General features: G+C 41.9%; 2 protein-coding genes across 9 annotated transcripts in view; one reads left to right on the top strand and one right to left on the bottom strand.

Annotated features, from left to right (window-relative positions):
• The window catches only part of PHC3 (polyhomeotic homolog 3), a 40,804-nt gene extending 38,187 nt beyond the window's left edge, over nucleotides 1-2,617 (bottom strand). For 2 of the 6 annotated variants that reach the window (XM_055817567.1, XM_055817570.1), the window contains exon 1: nucleotides 300-2,611. The gene's annotated coding sequence lies outside the window, so the exon portion shown is untranslated. Of the gene's footprint in view, nucleotides 1-299 lie in introns of all 6 variants that reach the window. The other 4 variants (XR_008749478.1, XM_055817571.1, XM_055817569.1 and 1 more) reach the window with 4 other exon arrangements.
• Nucleotides 2,618-3,320: 703 nt separating this feature from the next.
• Nucleotides 3,321-21,495, top strand: part of PRKCI (protein kinase C iota) — a 29,863-nt gene continuing 11,688 nt past the window's right edge. The window contains exons 1-8 of one of the 3 annotated variants that reach the window (XM_055817573.1): nucleotides 3,321-3,974; nucleotides 5,951-5,990; nucleotides 11,660-11,781; nucleotides 15,857-15,946; nucleotides 17,274-17,324; nucleotides 18,508-18,593; nucleotides 19,954-20,094; nucleotides 20,926-20,980. In XM_055817573.1, the coding sequence (XP_055673548.1) occupies nucleotides 5,959-5,990; nucleotides 11,660-11,781; nucleotides 15,857-15,946; nucleotides 17,274-17,324; nucleotides 18,508-18,593; nucleotides 19,954-20,094; nucleotides 20,926-20,980 (577 nt within the window). In that variant the 5' untranslated portion in view covers nucleotides 3,321-3,974; nucleotides 5,951-5,958. Of the gene's footprint in view, nucleotides 3,975-5,950; nucleotides 5,991-11,659; nucleotides 11,782-15,856; nucleotides 15,947-17,273; nucleotides 17,325-18,507; nucleotides 18,594-19,953; nucleotides 20,095-20,925; nucleotides 20,981-21,495 lie in introns of those variants that run through there. The other 2 variants (XM_055817572.1, XM_055817574.1) reach the window with 2 other exon arrangements.

Below are 21,495 nucleotides of genomic sequence, written 5' to 3'. Positions count from 1 at the left end.
ACCCGCCCGCTCAGCCCCCCGCACCGGCCCCTCGCCCAGCCCAGCCCCGCCGCCGCCACAACCGGCGGCCACGCTCCGGCCCAGCGCCGCCGCCGCCCCCCCAGCGGCCCCGCAGGCGCCAGCCACCGCCGGGGAGGGAGGGAAGGTGGGCGGGAGGCGAGGCACCCGCTCCCCGCCGGGGCCGGCCCGCCGCCGGGGCGATGTCAGGTGGCGGCTCCCGCCTACGCGCCCCGCCACGACCCAGCCAGGGCCTGCCGCTGCCGCTCCCCCTCCTCCGCGCATCCCGCCGGGAGACTCGCCTCGGACAAGGCGCTCACTCCGCTTCCGCCATCTTCTCGCCTCCCTCCGGGGGAGGTGCCGCGCAGGCGCGCTGGCCGCCGCCGCCGGCGGGCACGTGACGGGCCCCGCCGCCATGTTGTCGCCGGAGCCTGGCGTCGTCCGTGAGGTGCTGTGGCCGGGTGCGCGCTGTGGGCGGCCCCGCGGAGGCCCCCGGGCGGCTCTCGGGCAGCAGTGAGGTAGCGGCTGGCTTCAGGGTAGCACAGGAAGGCGGTGGTGGGGAGCTGCGGCCTGGCAGGGGTGAGGGACCTGGGCTCCCCTCAGGGCCCGCCATAGCCTGTGCTGCTGCATGGTGAGCTGAGCACGGCAGCAGCGATGTTTGCTTGAATTTTCCTGTGGGAGCGGTAGAGTTGAGCTCTGTGTTGCTAAGGCCTGTGGCAAGTAAGTTTTACTGACTTTGTGTTTTAGCTACAGCAGGAAAATGAAGGACATGCAGCATGCAGTTTGAGAGTGCTTTTGGGAGATTTAAGGTCAGGGACGTAGCTGCTTCTAGTGCTTTTCCACGTTGGTGGCTCAGAGACCTCAGCAGCTTCAGCCAGGATGATGGTGGTGAACTTTTAACTTAGCTTTCAGTACAAAATCTTGGCTCTGAGCCTTTCTCTGCTGTGGGGAAGACAGCTTTTCCATCTAAATTAACCATAACTGGTCAGAGTTGAATTACGTCAATAATTCCTATATGCTAATTCCAATAATAAAAATAGCAGCTGCTGCATATTACCTGGCATAGATGAGCAAAGCCCAACCTCTGTAAAGACAAGTAGCCACTATGCCACATAGGCCTAAGTCAGTTTACATGGGTCATCTTGACCAACTCGGCACCTTGCCCTCTCCGTGATGTCTTCCTCTTATCAAAGAGATGTTTTCTGTGCCTAAGCATTCAGTAACATTACTAAATAGTCTCCAGGTATATAGTGTTTTCGAAGTTGCTTGTATTCCCAGTGATACAGAAAGCAAGCGGCTCAGTCCATTGAGAGTTAGGAAGAAAACTGCTGCATTGGACAGTTATGGATAGTTATGGGTAGTTAGTGACACACTTAAGTATTTGATAAGAGAACCAGTTGTGTGAATGAAAATGAAGTTGGTTAAAAACTTGATAAAAGCGATGGGAACAAATAGTAAAATGTAGATCAGCAATACGTTCTGCAGTTAGGTTGGTGGTTTCTTCATAATGCAATTTGACCAGCTGATACGTGGACATGAAGGGGGAAGAAAAATTGCTAGATACCTAGCAGTTAGTTGGCATAGATAAGTACTTTGCAAAGAAAAAGTCTCAGCAGGTGTCTTGCAAAACTCCAATACCATCCAAGGTGTTATAGATGAGCTTGAACTCAACCCTAAACCCAAGGGTTGAAGCAGTTACCACAGGTGGACTGCCTGTGGCAAGCAGTGACAATGTACCAGGTCTAATGGGGATGCCAGGTTTCTATAAAAGATAACATGGTGATTCAGTAGGAGGTAATAGGAATTTTCATAGGTTAAAAAAGAAGGTGTAGGGAAAGTGAAGACTGATGCTGAAATACTCTTGGTGATCCAGTAGGAGATAGAAAACATTGGAAGTCCTGCTTGCAGTATATGAGTTCAGATACAGCCATGTACTTCCTCTTGTACGGAAAGGATGTAAGAATGTGTGGAAGCTGGGTGGAGCAAGTAACTTTCTTCTGAGAAAAAAACCCAACCACAATAGTGCAGGAAGGTCAAGTAGCATGAAAAAAATTTTGTAACCACACCTAAGGTAAACAGCAAATGAAGCAGTAAGTTGTTTTGTCAAAGTGAGGTGTGTTGACTGGAAAGTGCAGCTCTCATGTAGCAGCCTGAACACAAAAAGCTCACCTCCATGGTGCGGTAATACAGGCAGCCAGATGTGATAGTGACTGGAGTTTGCAGGGGGGTAGTAGAAAAATGGAATTGTTTTTACTGTAGCAGAAAAAACCCAAACCTTCCTTATTTCTTAGGATTGCCAGAAACATCCATCTGCTTAGGGAGCATTGGGGAATATAAGTATGTGTTACCAGAGAAAGTACTGATGTATTGTTAAATAGGGAAACTGGAAGGGCATACTGCTTGCAGTGATAAAGGTGGTTTATGATTAACAGTTTGAATAAAAAAACTTTTGTTAACCATCCCTGTTTACCCTGCCTAGTTAAAAAGCATGTTACTGCTATGTTACTGTCTTAAAAAGTATCTTTGCCATTTCATATATGGTAACTAAAGCTGCACCTTAACCAAATATACTGTCTTGTGGGCAATTCATCATTGCATGGATTCTTTAGAGTTCTTACAGAAAATGTTTCAGTGACCAGCAGCTGTAAGAAGCATGTTGCCATAGCAGTGCCAGCAGCCTGCCAGCTCCGCGCTGGCTGCTGAAGGGCTGCGTGCTACTTCTGCAATGGTTCAGTCTTAAAATCCTGAACTTTCTGTGGCACCTCTCAAATCGGGTTGGTAGTGAGGACATAAATGAAGGAATCACGGTATGAAACCAATCGCGAAGGAACACAGACGTGTCCGAGACACTTTTTCCTGGTGCTGGGGTGGTAGCGGTGGGTTTGGTTCCGCCAAACAGCTCAGCTGCAGGGCCTGGCACGCAGGCTACACCCCGGCTGCTTGCAGGCGGAGCAGCTGCTTCCCACCAAGCACTACTGACGGCGTTTCTGGCTTGTTAAGTCCGAAAATTGGGACAATCCTGTTTGTACCAAAGTAAAACGACAAATTTTCCTCCTCTGCTCCCTCTCCTAAGCGCAGCTCCGGCGGGGCGAAGCCCTGCAGGACGAGCCGCTGCCAAATGAGGCCGGACGCCTGAAAGTCAGAAGAGGCGGCTCGGCGTGCCCGGCTCGGCGTGCCCGGCCCAGCCCGCAGCCGCCCGGTACGCGGGGCGCTGCCCGCCGCCGGCCTCCCGCCTAGCCGGCGCCAGGGCCGCGGGGCCGCCCCGCAGTCCCAGCATGCCTCGCGGTGGGCCATACCAAGCGGCGGGGAGGCAGCGGGGCGCGCCGCCGCTCGGGACGCGGGGGCCGGCGAAGAGGGGCTGTCGGGCGGCTTCAGGAGCCACCCGCTCCGGCAGCTTCCCTGCGGAGCCCCCTGCTGCCTCCGCGCCGCCGGCTCCCCCCTTCCGCTTCGGCGTGGAGCACTCCGCTCCGCAGGTGTACGCCGGAGCCCCGCGGGGAAGAGCCCACGTAGCACGCGGAGGGGGGAGGCACACGAGAGGCGTGGCGCCCGCCTTCCCCGGGCGGCAGAGCTGCTGGCCGGCCGTGCACCGGGCAGCTGCTCCCTGCTGTGGCAGGGCCCGTGCTCTCCTCTGCCGCCGTCCCGCGCGGCTCCGCGCTCTCCCCCTGCCCGTTCTCCGCTGGTCCCCCCATCCGCCGTGGTCCCACCCGCCTCGGGCTGGCGCTGTGAGGAGGAGGCGGGGCCGCGGCGCGGCGGGGAGCGGCGGGGGTCGCGCAGCCGCCGCCGCCGCCTCCCACTCCCCCTGCCCTCCCCTGGGCCGCTCGCCCGCCGCCCCGGGCGGTGCCGCCCGCCGCGGAGAGGGGGATGCCGACGCAGCGGGACAGCAGCGGCAACAGCACCATGTCGGCTCCGGGCGGCGGAGGGGGCAGCTTCGGCGGGGACAGCGCCCACCAGGTCCGGGTGAAGGCCTACTACAAGGGGTGAGTACGGAGGTGGGGCCCGGGGGGGCGGCGGCCGGTCTGAGGAGAGGCTTTCGCCAGCGCCCGGGGCGGAGCGGCGCGGCCGGGCCTGGCCCGGCACCTCGGGAGCTGGGGGTGCTGGGCCCGGGCTCTGGGGGGGCTGTGCCCCCGGGTTGGCGGGGCCGCGATAGTGTGTTGGGGCGCTCGGGGAGGGCTCCCCTCCGGTGCCGTGGCGCGGTGGCCCTGGAACATCCCCGGCTCTCCGCCGGTGGCCGGAGCTCTTGTCAGCGCGGGTTTCCGTCAGCGGTGGCTCTGTACGGCGGTGCCTCATACACCGGCTTTTCGGTGCGTGTGCCGAGACATTACCACCTCAAGCCCTGGATATCCGCTTGTTTGTGGCGGAGAGGGAAAAGAGGGACCCCCGCCCCGACTGAAGAGCCGCGTGAAAATGGCTCTCGGGTGCCGCTCTGAACCGGGGTGCGATGATGGGACCTGTGTTCGGAGGAGCCGCTCCTCAGGTGTTGGGGGCCGGGGGTCCGGATCCTGCGTCCCGCCGCGGCCTGACGGGGGAGCGGGGCTGGGCCCGGGGGGGAGCGGGGCTGTACCCGGGGGGCCCTCCCTGCCCTCCCTGCCCTGCCCTGCCCTGCGCGCACCCGCCGCACCGCTGCCTTACCTGCTGCCAGGAATAACTGCGTGTTCCTTTGTAGCGCTTTATTGCGGGACACATGCCAAAATTCATACTTCAAAAAAAAAAACAAAAACAGATATGTTCAGAATCTAGCTTTGGTGTTGGTCTCTCTGTGTTAAATGGTGCTTGGGTCTAAAGGAAGACAGTGTTTGGATGAAAACCTATTTCATCAGGTTTTAGGGTGTTTCTCAGGGACTGAGTGACTTCTGAGGGAGTCTGTCAATGGTAACTAAGACTACTGTCAATTACACTTCTGGAAAAAAAATGTGCTAGAGATCTGCACAGCAACATCTGAATTTTGCAGGTCTAATTCAATGGCTCTCCAATAATAGCATAGAAGGCAGAAGCAGCATTCTGCTTTGGGTTCACAATCCCCTATTAAATAGTAACAGAGGACCTAACTTTAAGGTTTGAGTGCAAGGGTTGATAGTGGTTCATTGGGCCATTAAGTCTGAGAGGAGGTGATGTAAGCAGAAAAAAATGTAGGTTGCATTTTTGGATTAAGAGTGAACACATGATACTCTCAACAGCTTCCTTCTAGTTGTCTGTATTAAGTAGGAAAAAATATATTTGCAGTATTTACTGTTATCTCTAGCTTTATATTTTTAAGGAGAGATATAGGAACCATGCTGAGCACTTGGTGTTTGCTACTGTGTTTGATTTCTGGCTTTGGGACTTTTCTTGACAAAAGTCTATGGAAGTACTGTAGAGGCTGGCACAATCTGTGGCTTTAAAGGATGTGTGAAAAACTGCCAAAGTAATAGTATGTGAAATTCCAAGCTCTTTGTTTTACGTCCCCTTAATCCATCATTTCTTAATGTCATGGATATGCCCCTGGCTATCAGCTAGTGTTCCTTTGATCAGGCAGTGAACTAAAGTGAGAACTTTTCTGGGTTAAAACGGTTTGTCTTCTGCTGGTTCAGTTTTAATCTTGATCATTTCCACATTGGATCACATGAATTCTTGCTTTAGTATAGGGAGGCTGTGGTGCAAAGAAGAGAGAGAAAGCAGCTCAGGGTTGTGGGAGTGAGGAAGAAAACTGCTATATTGGACGGGAATGCTGGCTTATGACACTTTGAATATTGAAATTGGGTAATAATTTCGAAAGCACTGGAATGTTTCATTTAGGTCTAATGTATAGACTGTTTATCTGTTAATGCAAACATCAGTTTACTTTTAGTAATGATACGGAGTCATATAGGGTGTTGGTTAACCATTGTGAATACCAACAAACCTAACAAGCTGAATGCCTTGGTCATGATTTGTTTAGAGATCTAAACAAATTATTCTCTCTGCTTTCTTACAACAGGAGTTCTCATGCCTGCTTCTCAGACTAGCGCTATCAAGAAGTGGGTATCAAAGCTGAACACTTTACCTGAACTTACACTGAAACAACTTGGAGACTGAGGATCTAAATGCTGATGCAAAAGGCAGCTTTTTCTCCTTTTGTCAAATAAACTGTCTCAAAATTAGAGCTGGATAGAGGATTTAATGGGAAATAGTATTAATCAGGAAATGTTAATCTCTTAATTTAATTTTAATAGAAGCATTTAAGTGGGTTGTAGAAGTTACTGTGAAAGCCTTGCTAGGAAGGTCTTTTCATCTTTTAGAACTTCTCATTAAAGAAAAAAACCCAGCAACTCAGAAGCACAGATTGTTCTTGAAACGGTTGGGAATCTGATAGTCTGGATACTTCCCTGGGGCTCGAGACTCCACACTTACCAACTCAGAGCAGATAGGAACCTGAATCCCCAAAACAGCACTTAGTCTGGCCAAGAGCCTAATTGCTTTTCGCAGCCAAGACAAAGACTTTAGCGAAGAGATCTTTGAAGGGTTTTTGTTTCACTCAGCTGTGCAGTGGTAATTCTTTATCTTAAATTCATGAAATACGTAAAACCAGGAAGGAAGATTTTCCTAAACTGAACAGAGATCATGAGAATAAGGGGATAGGGAATTCCCGGAGACTTGGGAATTAGGGCATTAAGTTGAGTTTATCCAGGTATTTCCTTCTCTCAGGTAAGCCACGCTTATCTGTCTCATAGGGCTGGTTGTTTAAAATGCTGAAAATAGTCTTACCTATTGTAAAGACCTACTGTAATCTCTGCAGTGTGTATAACAGAGGTTCCTGAGTGAGTTCTTAGGGAATTTACTCTTTTACACCAAATGTTTACATACTTTTTTGTTGATACAGTAACAAAGTGTAGCAGCTTCAAATGCATGGCACCGAATAGCATCTGTAATTACAACCATTTTAGCTTTGATATTACTCAGTTTACCTTTTATCTCTTTTGTTCTAGGTGCTTTTTGTCAGTTCAGTACAAGAAGCTATTACAGCATTGGTACCTGTGAGGAGGACTGCATTGTAGCAATAGAGAACAGGTTCTTGTGCTCTAGGAATCCTGTGGAATTATTGTTGCTGATTTAAAAAAAGAAACAAAACCAAACAAACAGCACACTTGAAGAACCATTTTTCTGTCATAGTTAGAACTGCTGGCTTGCGTTCTGTCTGTGTCTGACATTGATTTTGCGCTGTTTGGACCATGTGGGCTGTAATGTGTGTTAGACTTACAGGTAAAGGCATAGTTACCAATGCTTTGCTCACCTTCAGTTTGGTTTGGTTCAAACGAAGAATACTCCTGACAGTCCTCTTGTGATACATGTTAAACTTGCTTCTTGTCTTAATTTTAATACATTAATGTGAGTGGGGAAGGTGTGGGGGAGAAAAAAGTTCAATTTTAATTGTAAAATCAAAATGTATGTCCATCAATATTTCCAAAAAACTAACAACTTTCATAAGAATTTTTGAGTTCTTGCATCCTTTCTTTATATTATTCTTTTGTCTTGAGCAGTTACTGATCAGCTCTTCAGCTCAATGTCTTATGTTGTCTGTTGAGGATCGAGTTCCATATAGGAGAGCATTCAGCTTAAGAAAGCTTTGGTCTAAGCCTACAAACATGTTTTCACATGTTTCTTCTTGCTCTTTCAACATTTATTTCATTTTCTGGTGATGTATTTTTTCTGGAAAAAGAGATTGCAGGAGCAGGCAGGTTGAGATCTCAGACTTCTACGGGGGAAGGAGATGCTTTAAAATGTTTTGAATGGCAGTTCCTGCACCTTGTGGTACTGAAATGACACTGAAACAGCATAATTCACCAAGAGTCATGTGGATTAATTCCAGTGAGCTATAATTAGCTGTTATCAAAAGCCTTAATGAATGACCTAGGTGTGTGATATGTAGACAGTATGTGATTGTGTATCTGTGTATGTCCACATACATAGTACGTGATAGCTGTATTATGCTGCAGGTGGAAAAATCTGAGGCAGTAGTTTCTGTTCTTACAGTGGATTATTCCCTCACAGAAGTTTAAGCTCAGAAGTAAAAAATGAGATACTGATATGGAATTGCATTTCACTGTTGGCATGGGGGGGGAAGGTTGTTTGCTTGTGGGTGTTTTTGTTAGAGGATGTTATGACTGTTGGATGATCTGTAAAAGACAAAGCATGAGAAAAGCTGTTTGATCACAGGAAAGATGGGGAAGATGGTGATGAGGTTAGTGATCTTCCAGAGATATTTAAAATCTGTTCTCCAGTGTTTGTGTTTAGATTCACCATTTGCATGTTCTCAGTCTTCCTATGGTTTATCTTTTACTGATCCTTACATTTGCAAGGTATTGATTCATGCAGGCCTTTTATTAGTCTGAATAAAATGATCCTTTAGTAATATTTATGGAAGATATACATGACAACATTTCAAGTGAAAGTAATTCAGGACAAGTACTGTCTTGTTTATTTGCATGTTTCCTACTCACAGATCCCTGATTAAGAGCTATTATAATAGTGCTAAAACAAATTCTAAAAAACCTGATGCTTCCATAGCAGAAGTCAGTTGACACATCCAAATGTGGTGGTGAAAAGGGTGTGCTTGAATCAGATTTTCTTCTAATTCCTTGTATGTGTCATAAGGAGACAAATAAGGATATTATGTCTTAGAATAGCTTTGTAACAAAGACACTTAGAAAAGCAGTGCATAAGCTTATCTTCATCAGAAGGAAAGGGCTGTCGTCGAGAAATTATTCCCCACGTCTTAGTGAATGAAAGCATTTTGTGTATTTTCATGCAGGTCAGCAGGCTATGGTCCACATTAACTTGGCCTGCTAATTTTTGTTTAGAATGCCGTGTTTCTTCTCAGTAGAATTTAGCTTTGTCTTAGTTTGAATGAATACAGCTTTTTCCTAACGAAGACATCATCAGTGCTGTATTAGGTGCAGGAAATGTGGAAAATGCATATCTAATATATATATAATGCATATAGAAAAATATAATGCAAAGGTGTGGTAATAGAACTGCTCTGAAAGTGAGACCTGTCCCAGGAGAAAATGCCAGTGTCATCACTATAGTTAAAATGGCAAAATAAAGCTTCTAGGAAGACCTGTAATCTTTCATTTCTGTGTCATGTAAAGCTGGCTTTACTTCTGGAGGAAAAGTGCTAAATGTTGCTTGTGGAACCTTGTTCATACTTGCATACACACATATATATATATTTATGCTGCTGTTAGCTGGGGTTCTCTGAAAGACTGATTAGTGTGTGTTACAACAGAGACAGTAAGGTATTCTGAATATCTTTAGTAACTGTCGGCTACAGTCCCGTTAGAGGTATTAGAGTAGTTATTCAGAGAACTTAAATTATAAAATAATTAAACTTTCCTTTTATTTGAAGAGCAACTATTTTGCTGCTTAAAGGTAGCAACAAGTAGGAAGAGGGTGGCAGGGTTTTTTTCCGGTTGGTACCAGCTTTTACTTGATACATATGGAGGGATTCCTGGACTGTTCATGTTCAGTACATCTTAACATTGTGACTTTTTCTGTTCACTGTAGTACAGACAAACCCATTTTAAGTGGACTTGAACCATCAAATTAAAAAACCTGCTGAACAGATTTTGCTAATTATTGGGTTTTTTAATCTTCAGTTTTTGACAGAGCATCAGTGATTGTAGTCTCTTGAGATTATGGTCTGTCACCTTACTCTTTCTCACATGTCTGACAATAATAGTCATGTATTCGCCACTTCTTTTAACATAAACTCTCCCATTACTGACTAGTTCAATCACAAAATAAACTGCAGTAGTTGAAATACTTATCTCTGACTTCTCAGTGCCCTTCAGAACTTAATTTTGTTTAAGAAAATATTCCAAATATATCTGCGCTAAAATGTGAATTAATGAAGTGATGGTAAACTTTAGCACAAAATCAGTGAAGTCGCTAAGTAAGCAGTGCCTTATTTCCTTCCCTGAAAAACAGGAAATACAGGTTGAGACTTTGCCTTCTAATACCTCGTGGGTTTCTCTTCGGTTGATGCCTGTGTGTCTGTAACAGTAGTGTGCTGTTAAATCTGCCTCCTTTCGCAGAGACAAACATTGGCATTGGGTTCGAAGTTTGTGGGTTTTGAGAGAGGATGCAAAGGGAGACCTTTGTATCAGAGAGAACACAGTTTGCCTCGTGGGATGGGTGCAATCAGGGGTTTCAAAAGAAGCCCCATTTGCCCCAAGGTACAGTACTGTGTCTAAATACTGGGGTCCAAATACAGCCTTGTTTTGCATTTTGTCTCGTGGAAAGAAGAGGAGCAATTCCTCAACCAAATAATGTAGCAGCTTTTTGACTGCTTTATTCATGTTATGGAAGAGGTAACATTTCACTATCCTAACTGTTTACTGGAGTCTTTCCCCTAACTACAGGAACTGTGATCATGCTCATAAATCCAGAAGTAGGCTAGCTGTTCTTCTAGTGTGCTTAGAAATAGCTAGTGTATTTTATTCATGCTGCTGAACTTAAAGAAGCCTCAGGCAAGCATGTTTATAGTGTGTGTTCTCTTCTGCTTCTGCAAGTGGTTCAGTACAGGGACAGTGACTACAGTATTTTACGTTAAGTCACCTTGATACCACTCTGCCCATGCACAAGATGTTTTAAATATGTTTAACTTGCTGTATATGTATGCTTCAGTGTAGTAGGTATGTTGATGTGAATTTTGACCAAATATAAACTTTGTCTGTTGCTCCTATTATTTTTTTCCATCCACCAAGTACTGCTGGTGGCTGGCAGGAACTGAAACAAATCCCAACGAGCTGAAGGCTTTATGGGAAGATTAGTCTCATAGCACAAACGTTGGGCTTACCATGAGGTGTTTGTAGAATAGTGTTGTAAACAGCCTTCCCCCTTCCTCTGAACTGTATCTCTGAAATCCTTTGTTTAGAGGCCTGCAACCCTGAGTCACCCATTCCCCTTTAAGGCCCAGCAAATACCAAGACAATTGGTCAGCATTTCATGTTAACATATTTAAAACACCAGGTTAACTAACTTTTAATTATAGCAGAAATACCCATTCTGCATAAAACTAAAGTAGTAAATTTTAATTCTAAGTATATACCTCTCTGTCCCCTTTCCTCCTCGTGGCAATGAAGCCTCATGGGGGTCTCTCACCTCTCTCTTTCTTACTCCCCCCTCTCCACCTCCACTTTCACTATTTGGAACATTCCCCCCAACTAGGATCCCTTCCACTAGGAAACCTCTTTAATCATCTTCAGTAATTTTTCGTATCTACACAATCAAAATTTAGTTGGAGAAAATGTGTACGTTCTTACAATATTTTGATGCCTAATAACAAAATAGCTATTAAAGTAGCAAAGGCATTTCATCTTTTGGTTTCCACTGGTATAATATATCTCATTTCTGTGTGTGGTTACTATCTGCTGCGACTCACTTCATAGTTATTTGGGCATTTAAATCTTAGTTTTCCTTAAGCAGATAGCTGAAAGATTAAATGTTAAGTAGTTGGCAATAAAAATCACTTGGAGCTTGACTTTGCTATAGGAAAGGAACTTATGTGTTTTATTTGACTTTAATTTTTTTTAGGGGGCTGCAGCAGGGATGTTTTATATTAGTGGTATATGGAATGTGTTAGAGCTGATGATCAAGTACTACATATTATGGTACAGTTTCTCAGATTTATTTTTCTCTTGCTCAGGGACATCATGATAACATATTTTGAACCTTCCATCTCATTTGAGGGACTGTGCAATGAAGTTCGAGACATGTGCTCCTTCGACAATGAACAGCTTTTTACCATGAAGTGGATTGATGAAGAAGGTAAATCAATGCTGATCAATGTTGCTCAACTTTCTAGCATTTCTCTTCCTTTCATCTTTTCCTTTCCCTTTGCCTTCATAAGATAAAACATACTTCATAGGTATACTTTCAGAAATAGTAAATCTGCCTCCAAAATTGATGGTTATGCAATGCCTTTGTAAGTATACTTTACTGGAAACTTGTTGTTTCAAGCTGCTTAGTGTGGAGAGCGCTTTTTTTTTTTCTTCTTTTTTCTGTTTTCTTTTTAACCAAATAAACCCTCAGTGACTGTCAAAATGTGAATTCAATGTTAGGTTTTCTTAGAAAGGGCTAGAAAGTATTCCCTTATACTGCTGGGGACAACCATGGTTCCCTTTAAGTCTTAAATCTTTGAAAGAGTTAAACTAACCTTAAATTATATGAATTACAGTATTTAGCTAAAAATCGGTACAATTTAATACATACTTGTATGTGTAACCAAAAATGTATTTTGGGTGTTTATATCAGCTGTTACTTTAGCAACCTAAAGTCTATTAACACATCACTACTAATAAAACTTTTTCTTAATATTAAGAGAAAATACTTGTCTGAATGATGTATTGTAACTTTTCATCAGTGCAGTAACAACTTTGGCTGAGAACTCTTGTCATCTCTAGCACTTACATTATCCATGTTAAAGTATACCTTGGATGAAAGAAAAAAAAAAAAAGTTCAGTCTGTTCTCCCTTTTCCTAAACAGAGGTAGTCCAGTTGAGCTGTATGTATATGTTACAATGATTTGAAAAGGTTATTTGTAGTTCCCATTTCCTTTGTGAAATTGGTGTATTCTACACATAGGTTTTGAGCTACACCAAAGAGACATCTGAGCTGGGAAGTAGCTGTTGTGTTATTTTAGCATGCTAAGTACTTGATGCAGTACATAAAAGGCCATAATGTGCAGTGATTTGTTGGCAGTGATTAGTATTTGTATGCAGTGATCAGCACAAATGGTGCTTAGAGAACTGTTTCCTCCCCTTCTCACAGCTTTCCCATCCAAAATTGGGCAACTGCCAGTTTATGCAGAGCTTAAACCTAAACATAGACCAAAGGTGATTTTTGGAAAGGCTGTATGGGCAGGTGTATTGAGATTCTGCAGTCTTGGAAATCAGAGCAGGTTTTCTTTCTTTTTTTCTTTTCTCTTAATTCTGTTCATCATTCCAAAGTTGTTTGTACCAGGCGGATGCAGTAAAGTGAAATGAACAATGTTTATGACTGATCTGTGCAGTGGTGCCATTTGAGCTGAACACTTACTTAGTAGTAAGCTGGCTGTTTTGTTTTATCTTGAGGAAGATACAGATTTCTCGCCGAAGAGGAAGTTTCTGTAATGCCAGTCATAGTAAGAAGTATATACCTTGTTTTAATAAAACATTTGTAGAAAATTTGTGCAGATTCAGTAATTTACTTGAAGCAACAGTTTGTTCCATCTCAATTTCTGCTCGTTAATTAGAGATAGGTTTTTAAAGAAAGGAATGCTTCAGTTCAGCTAAATTACTTTCATTTATTCACGTAAGATTCAATTTTCACAAGGAATCTGTGTTTGCTTTAATCACTGATTTCCAGTTTAACATCAGTGGAGAAAAAATCTGGTGATGAGGAGTGTATTTAAAAAAAAAACCAAACAAACACCAACCCTGTCTTTATTATGAGTAATTCTTTCATCTACAATGCATGGCTCCTTGCCCCGAACCCTGCCTCCTCTCTTCCTTTCTCTCCACCACTGTTTAGTGTTTTCACTTGGTATGCTTTCTGGAAGCTCATAATTTGCTTTCTTGGAAAATTCTTGTATTGCATCCTCTTCATGAAAACTGAAGTTCACGCTTCAACAGCAGCATGAGGAAATGTGTGTACTGTGGACTGGTACTTGTTATACTACTACCTGTTCTTCTCGTAGTATAAGACAAGAAAGATATGGTGCCTAGGCCAACTCTTCACTGACTAAACTGCTTGATCCGATGTGTGACTAAACTGGATTTACCTAGCCACTAAGGTCATATACTAAATGTCTTTTTAGCCTTTGCAAGATGCAGAGCATTGTGTATAACTACTTCTGTTTCACAGAGGTAACACAAAGGCAGACCTAATTTAGTTGAGTGGTACCACTTAAATGCACAGATGAAACTAGAAAATAGAATTAACTTGATTTGATTTTAGACAGATTTCTATTTCATCTGTATGCGGTCAGTTTGCCCTACCTCTGTCTTCTGAAATGTCCTGTAGGATGGATACTAGCCATATGTTTGTGTTCAGTCCGTAGTTTCTTGCTTTATAACTCAAAAGTAAATATTTTCCTATGACACTTACCCAAATGTCTTTGGCTGCAAAATTTTACTACTCTGAACTTGTTGAAAGAGTATGTCTATAAACTTGCTGCTCCTAGTTTGAAGCATGGTGTATGTTCTTGAGAGCTTCCTTTTCTTTGGCCAAAAAGGAACACACAACTATTTGCACAGGTGTCAGAAACAAATGAAGAAAAACTGGTTTGTTGATTCTCATCATGAGTCTGAATAAATATAGTTGTTCATTCTTCTCCCCCTGTGCTCTGCACTGTGTAATTTCGCACAGTGGGTAGGCAGTTTGATGTCCAGATAGGCTAATTGTAGGGGTGAGGCGGTGTGGTGAAAAATGACTACAACTGGCTTGAGAGGCTTGTTTTGAGGATTATGACATGCAGAAAAGTATAAAGACAGAATGCCACAAATGGACGGTTTACATCTATTACTTAGATTTTAGCAATAGAAGGAAATGGATACATGAGAAGCAAAACTAACTGGAAAAACTTCTGTAGGATGAGTTTTAAATATCTCCATGTCAGCTAGGTGCGTGGTTTTGCTGAAAAGCCTTAGCAGCACCTGTACTAATTTTGAGATCTTGTAGTACGAAACAAGAAGGAAATAGTAGCCTGTGGCTAGTTAACTTTCAAACCACTGGAGAAAACCTTTGGTTGCATAGCTGTTCTTTTCAGTCATTATAGCAGCTTCCAGACAGACACGGGTGATCAATTAAAATATCAGATGAAGTCTTTAGATGAATCTTGAGAAATAGGTAAAGTACAGGCTGTGTGTCCGAAGGAGTATGAACCAAGGCTAGAAGCTAAGGTTCTTCTTGCTCCCGTTTCTGAATACAGCAGATCTCTAGCTTGATCTCCTTTGTTCCTCACCCACCCCTTTTGCATAGGTTTTAAACCAACCTGTACGTCAAAATTGGTTTGATGTTATTAAGTGTTGATTGTGAAATATCTTTGTGGATATATGTTACTTTTTTAGAAACAAAGTAGAGATCTACAAAGAGACCTTAGTCTTAAACTGTTACCTCTGAAACACAGATTTGTTAAAGCAATCCAACAGTCTTGTCAGAGAAGCTTTAAAATACAAGCCAAATGCTTGTATTGTAATCTATTCCATCTTCAGCGGTCAACAAAAGCTGCGATTGTTTTGCAAAAAGAAAAGTTAAAAAACAACCAACCCACACCTTTTTCCTGCCTTGGTGCCCCTTCTTTAAGGGATTTTACTTCAAATAGTCCTGTGAGCATGATAGTAGTAGTTAAAAATCAGAAACATTGGGTGTTTTCACTTAGGTTACATGATTTGTCAAGTGTCTTGATTGAGGTTTGAGGAAAGACTAAAGGTCTTTCTGCTTTTGCACCTCCTGGTTAAAGTCTCGGCAATGTTGAAGCAGCTGTGAAAATAGAATTGACTCATTTCTAATTAAAAATCCATGAAATGAAATCTTAGAAGGATTTTAGGTGCAGGAAGGTAACCTGCACCTCGGATGCCGAAATGTGTAATCATGCTTGTAACAGACCAAACCATTGATGTTTTGTGTGTATGATCTGCTTGCCTCTTGGGAATATCTCATAATTTTATTTTCCCTGAAAGCATTCAATATGACTGTATTTTCAGATGTACTTTCTGAACAGTGTTAAAAATAAATATTACCACACCTGAGAAAATTGTTCTGTTTTGCTGCAATAATTACCTTAACACTGACTGTGAGGGAACTGTTGAATGGACAGAACTAAATGGATTGAGTTTTGTATTGTTCTTTTTTCTTTCAACAGGAGATCCGTGTACAGTTTCTTCTCAGCTGGAGTTAGAAGAGGCCTTTCGGTTGTATGAACTAAACAAGGATTCAGAGCTACTGATTCATGGTATGGTAAAATTGACTGTATTGCTTCTCATGTTTGTACCTGTAAATAAGTGGAATTTTTACCTTGCTTTATCTGTGTCATTTGCACAGATTAAATTCAATTAAAGCTCGTTGTGGCATCCTCTTGAGAGGATGCTAAAGACCACGTACCGTGCTTTTTAGCTGTCAGCATTTTGTCGATATTCTTTATTAAATTAAGGGAGGGAAAAATATTTTGCTGCTAGTTTATTGATGAAAGACAGCCCCTATCTCTTTCACTCTTGCATTCCAAATGCCTTCATGTACTTGCTGGCAACGAATGGTGGAAGAGATATAGTATAGCATCCTACACTTTGTCATTGATTAGTGCTTTAGAGCTGCATCTATATTAGGAAAAAAGTTGATGAGCTCCATTTGTGATGCCAGATCAGTCAAAAGTTTGACTTTTCTAAAATGAAGTACTCTAGACCAGTTTTGAACCTAATAATATTGTGCCCCTGTTTGATATGTAATTGTCCAAATTTTTATTTTTTTAGGGTTATATGCCTACTTTGGTTGCTTCTGCAGTATGTTTTTCTTACTGTTTGTAACTTTTTACAAGCAGAAGATAGATCTCTGGTTAACAGAGGTTGTAGCAGAAAAGCAGGGGATCATTGTAAAGAGTGTTAGCAGGTGTGTTGCACTACAGTGTCTTAGCATGGTCCTTCTCTAAAAGGATGCAAAAAATCTAGTTTGTGATCAGCTCATTTGGAAGAGAGAGCTTTTCAGCTTCCCACAAAGACTTTTAACTCAAAAGTGGAAGAAGAATGTAATTGTTTCTATGTATCTTTTGCAGCTTCTTTATGTATTACTTTGGTATGCTTTTTGATCTGCCCTTTCTCTGTTTATTTTTGTGTTTGATAAGCTTCTGATTAAACCAGCACCAGGGGTATCTCTCCCCAGCTACACTTCTCTCTGACAGTTACTGAAGCTACATAAACAGAAAAACATGGCTAATGTAGATCATACGTAGCTGTTAGGACACTGTAATCGAAGACGTTTATAGTAAACATTTCTGAATACTGACTGTGATGATTGGTCGCATGAGAAACCAGAATCATTACTTTCTTTAGGAAATAACTTCGTTTATTCTGCATTTTGCTTGTATTTCTCATGTATATCACTGCCAGCAAAAGGGTTTTGTGGCAGCTTCTCAGCTCACCTGCTCTTGCGCAAGGTTTTATTAAAATGCAGTCTGCGCTGTCTTCCTAAATGGTTGAATGTGTTTTGGAAGTGTTGTCTTTAACCCAAAGTTTTGTTTTCTGGCTGAAATAATAAAAATTAATCAGAAGTTAATGTCTTTCTTGCAGTATTTCCTTGTGTACCGGAACGGCCTGGCATGCCTTGTCCAGGAGAAGATAGTAAGTAGGCATTTCAGTTAAGAAGTACAGACAATTAGGAATTCATATTTCCTGTTTTGGAAGATTTTTATATTCTATGGTTTGACATCCTACATTTACAGATAATAATGCAAATATGTACAAATTAAATACTTAAAAGGAATAGAAAGTCTTGCCAAACTGAAATGTTGTTTGTCACTTCTGAATCATTGTTAATAAGCATTTCACATTCCTGTTAACTATTCATGTCACTCTGCTTTCCTTGCTTTTGCCTCTTCTATCATGACAGTTTTTTATCCTATTTCCATCTTTTTGGTAGTTGCCAGATTGCTGGCTGGCTAATGTGAACAAAGGCTAGTAACCAATGGTAATGACTGATATTACCAATTAGAGGTCTGTGGTTAACTCATTTTAAATTGATGTTTAGGTACTATCAGGAGTATTCTACAAAAACCTCTAAGTTATGTTAGCTCATGTACTAGGTATTAAAGAGGTAATTTTCCCTCTGTCTTAGTTTTATGAAAGAGCATGTGTATGTTACGCACATGCACATCTGTCAGTTAGATAGCCACATCTGACAAATGTAGATGTGCATGCTTAAAAGTTACTTTACCCATACTTTAGCAGTGTGGGTAGTGCTGCTTTTCTGAAAAAAATGAGGTTGTGGACTGAATCAGAAATAGATTTGGAACTCAGTATAGTTCTGTATATTCTAGTTTTCAATTTTGGTTCCTGACATGCCTCTAGGAATAAAAAAGAAAAAAAATTTAAAAAACCAAACAGTGGCAGCTGTGGATCTAAAAACACTGGAGGATTTGTGCAAACAATCTTAGGGGCATGCTCCTGAAATTTACCTCCTTTCCTCCTTACTTTTCTCCACAGCTCCTCCCTAAGTGTAGGTACAGTAGGTGCATAATTTGCACATTATTGTTTCTATTGTTTGGGCGGTTTTCCTTCTCTTGACTCACTGTTCCTTTTAACTTTGGAAAAGCAGAATTAACTTTGAGTGGATCAGGATACTCTATTTCAAATTTTCTCCAAAACTTAAAAAATGAAAAAGATACTCGGAACATTACTCTGTTTCTGTAAGGTGTAGGAGTGAAACTTTACTCTGCAAATCACTCTGCACAGAAACCTCCATGAGAAGATGTTGTAGTTCTGTGTTTATATTTTTATGGATATAATTATATGTTTTTCCTCTTAGAATCCATTTATCGCCGAGGCGCCCGCCGGTGGCGAAAGCTCTATTGTGCAAATGGTCACACTTTCCAAGCCAAACGATTTAACAGGGTGAGACTCTTGTTGGGTGCTTAAAACCATGATACAGGGATGTCTTACTTCCGTAATTACCATGTCACTGCATTGAAAAGTTATAAGGTAGTTTTATTCTCATTTTTGTTGTTTGTCTATACTTGGTAGACTTTTGATAATCCTGTAGTTTGAGGAAACTTAATAATGATTAAATTATCAGGAATTTAAAATAGGGAAAAAAAAATTGGTTGCAATTCACTTTACATATACTCTTAAACCATGATATCAATTACGTAAAAGCTCCCGTGTTCCTTTAAAATCTTCCCAGAGGGCAAACTTGGACACTGGCATTAGATGACTGCAAGCTGAAAATACATTTCAAGTTCTTTAAGTTCTGGGAATTAAAAGGTCTGAATTCACTTACGATGCACAGATTTTTCTGTCGTGACTTTTAAACAAGAAACCTGAAATGTTAACTCCAAACAGCCTGCTTATGATGGCGTGTAATCAACTAAAAATAACAAGCAGTTTGTAACATTTTCAAGAAGCAATGGTCAAGTATAATTAGCTAAGGACCAAGAAAGCTATCTGCTGTATTTAGAAAAAGCAGCGGCAAAAATCAAACCCAGAGTATTTGAATAAGCCAGGTTCCTTGACAGCTTCAATGATTTTTCCTTCTTTTCTAAGCTTAGTGTATTGTGTGCTTAATGCTTGAGAGTGTCTCCACTAAACTTCATCTTGAACATCCTTCATGTCTAATGTCTGCTGGGGGTTTTTTGGGGGGTTGTGGTTTGGGTTTTTTTGACCTCTTCCTGGTCAAACGCTGTCAAGGCACCATAGTTCAATCACTTTCCACTCTTGCTTTCATAGGCACCCTATTTTCATGGATCTTTTGAGTTATTTTGTGAATGTCCTTCAGTGAGTGGTGGTCTCCCCGTTTCTTGTTATCTGGTAGTTTAATGTGTTGAAGCTTTTGCTGTCCTGCCTGCCTTTATGCAAACATAAGGACCCATCTACGCAGAGAGGTGACAAGATAGGTAGCAAATTAGCTTGGTGACAGCAGCCTGCTGATTCAGCTGCAGTGGTTTTGACCTGGAGTTGGCTCATGCCTCCCTGGGTCTGTGTGCAGCAGAAGAGGCTGGCTGTGCCTGCACCTCTCCTTGTAGATTCATACTTCCTGTACAGCAGTTGCTGCTTATTGCTCCGTTGTAGTTTTTGAGCTCCTCTGTATTGTATCTGCCTGTGTGTTCTTAAAGTTTTCAGGTAGACACTCTTGGTATAGTGGCAAGTTTGGCAGGGATCTCTCTGATCTCCTGTTGTATGGTTTTTGTTAATGAAAATGTGGCTGAATAGTTTTTAGTTTTGCATTTTGATGGATTTTGTTGATTTGTCGTTCTAGAGAGCTCATTGTGCCATCTGCACTGACCGAATATGGGGCCTGGGTCGCCAGGGATATAAATGCATCAATTGCAAACTCCTTGTTCACAAGAAGTGTCACAAACTTGTCAGTGATGAATGTGGCCGTCATCCACTACAACCAGTAAGTAAAACTTACCTGAAAAGTTGTCTTGAAAAACAGCAACCAACCAACAAATCAACCCTGCCCTGTTTTATACTAATGGTTTTCAAACTACAGTCTGCAAATAATCACAGCAGATGAAACATCATTCTTTATGGTTACTGTGACATGTTGCAAGAATGTTTGAGATCTACTTAGCAGAATCGCAGTTTAGTGGGAAGGCAGTGGTCTTAATTTTTGTTTCTGGTATTTTTTTCTGTGTCCAATACGAGTGATATTTATCCTTCACTGTGTTGTTACATAGCATGTATATATATACACAGACACTACTTTACATCTTCAAAGTGAAGTACAGGTAAAATAAATTCTCTAAATATCTGATAGATCATCAGACTGTTTCCCATTTTAAGAAAAGGAAGATGAAATGCAGAAGTTCTTATTTTCTCCCAAGAAATTAAATCATCTTTAGTTCTTAAGTCCCCAGAAAAATATAGATGATTACTGCTCCTAGTTTAATATTAAAAGCAGACAGCTACAAGTCTGCATTTTGTGAATTCATTTGACTAATGTATGTACTGCTGAACTACTTGAGCTTTTCTGTCTCATTTCTCATTGGCTATACTTTGTTGTACTAAGTTGTCATTTCAACAGCTTATGGAAATGTGTCATAATTCTAGAAAATATCTAGTTTATTTTATTTTGTATGGATTACAGCAGTAACTATGTTAATTAATCTTGTTAGAAAGTAGCTAGATTATAATCCTCAGGGATCATACATTTCATTTATTATCTTTTAAATAATGCCTCTCACATTTGGACAGTCTATTACAAAAATCCTGTGCATGTTTGCAGGAACCAATAATGCCTATGGATCCATCATCAGTGCATCCAGATAGTGTAGAATCTGGTAAGATCAGTAATTTTTGTTTTTCAATGACTGTAAGTTGCTGAAACATGAACCTTAGCTTTTCAAATGAAAAGGAATAACTTGAAGTAATTATTTTTAAACCACTTCCTTACTTTTTTCCATAGAAAAGAAAAATAAGACAGCTTCTTACTGCTAAGGGGGATATACAAATGCCTCAATTTTCCATGTCTTACGAGTTTAAGGAACTTGCCTAAAAAGGAAGGATTTAGGCTGTCTCAGTTACATTTTTCCATCAGTAAGCTGTGTACTTTAAATGCCCTGATCAAACAAACAAAACAAAACCCTTAACAGAATTAGCAAGGTTTCTACTGGATCAGTAGCCAAACAAGTCTGTTTTTGTAGCAATTGGACTGATGGTCCTAACATTTGAATTTGGATATAGACAATGATCAGTTTAAAAACCAAACCAACCTCTGTTCTTTACAAGATTCCCTGTGTGTGGAATCTGAAGAGATCTCCAAATGTAATTACAGGGTTTTATATTACCCATAACT

The sequence above is a fragment of the Falco peregrinus genome, chromosome 12 (assembly GCF_023634155.1).
Source record: "Falco peregrinus isolate bFalPer1 chromosome 12, bFalPer1.pri, whole genome shotgun sequence".
In the NCBI taxonomy this organism is placed as follows: Eukaryota; Metazoa; Chordata; class Aves; order Falconiformes; family Falconidae; genus Falco; species Falco peregrinus.
This window is presented reverse-complemented; position numbering and strand designations above follow the sequence as displayed.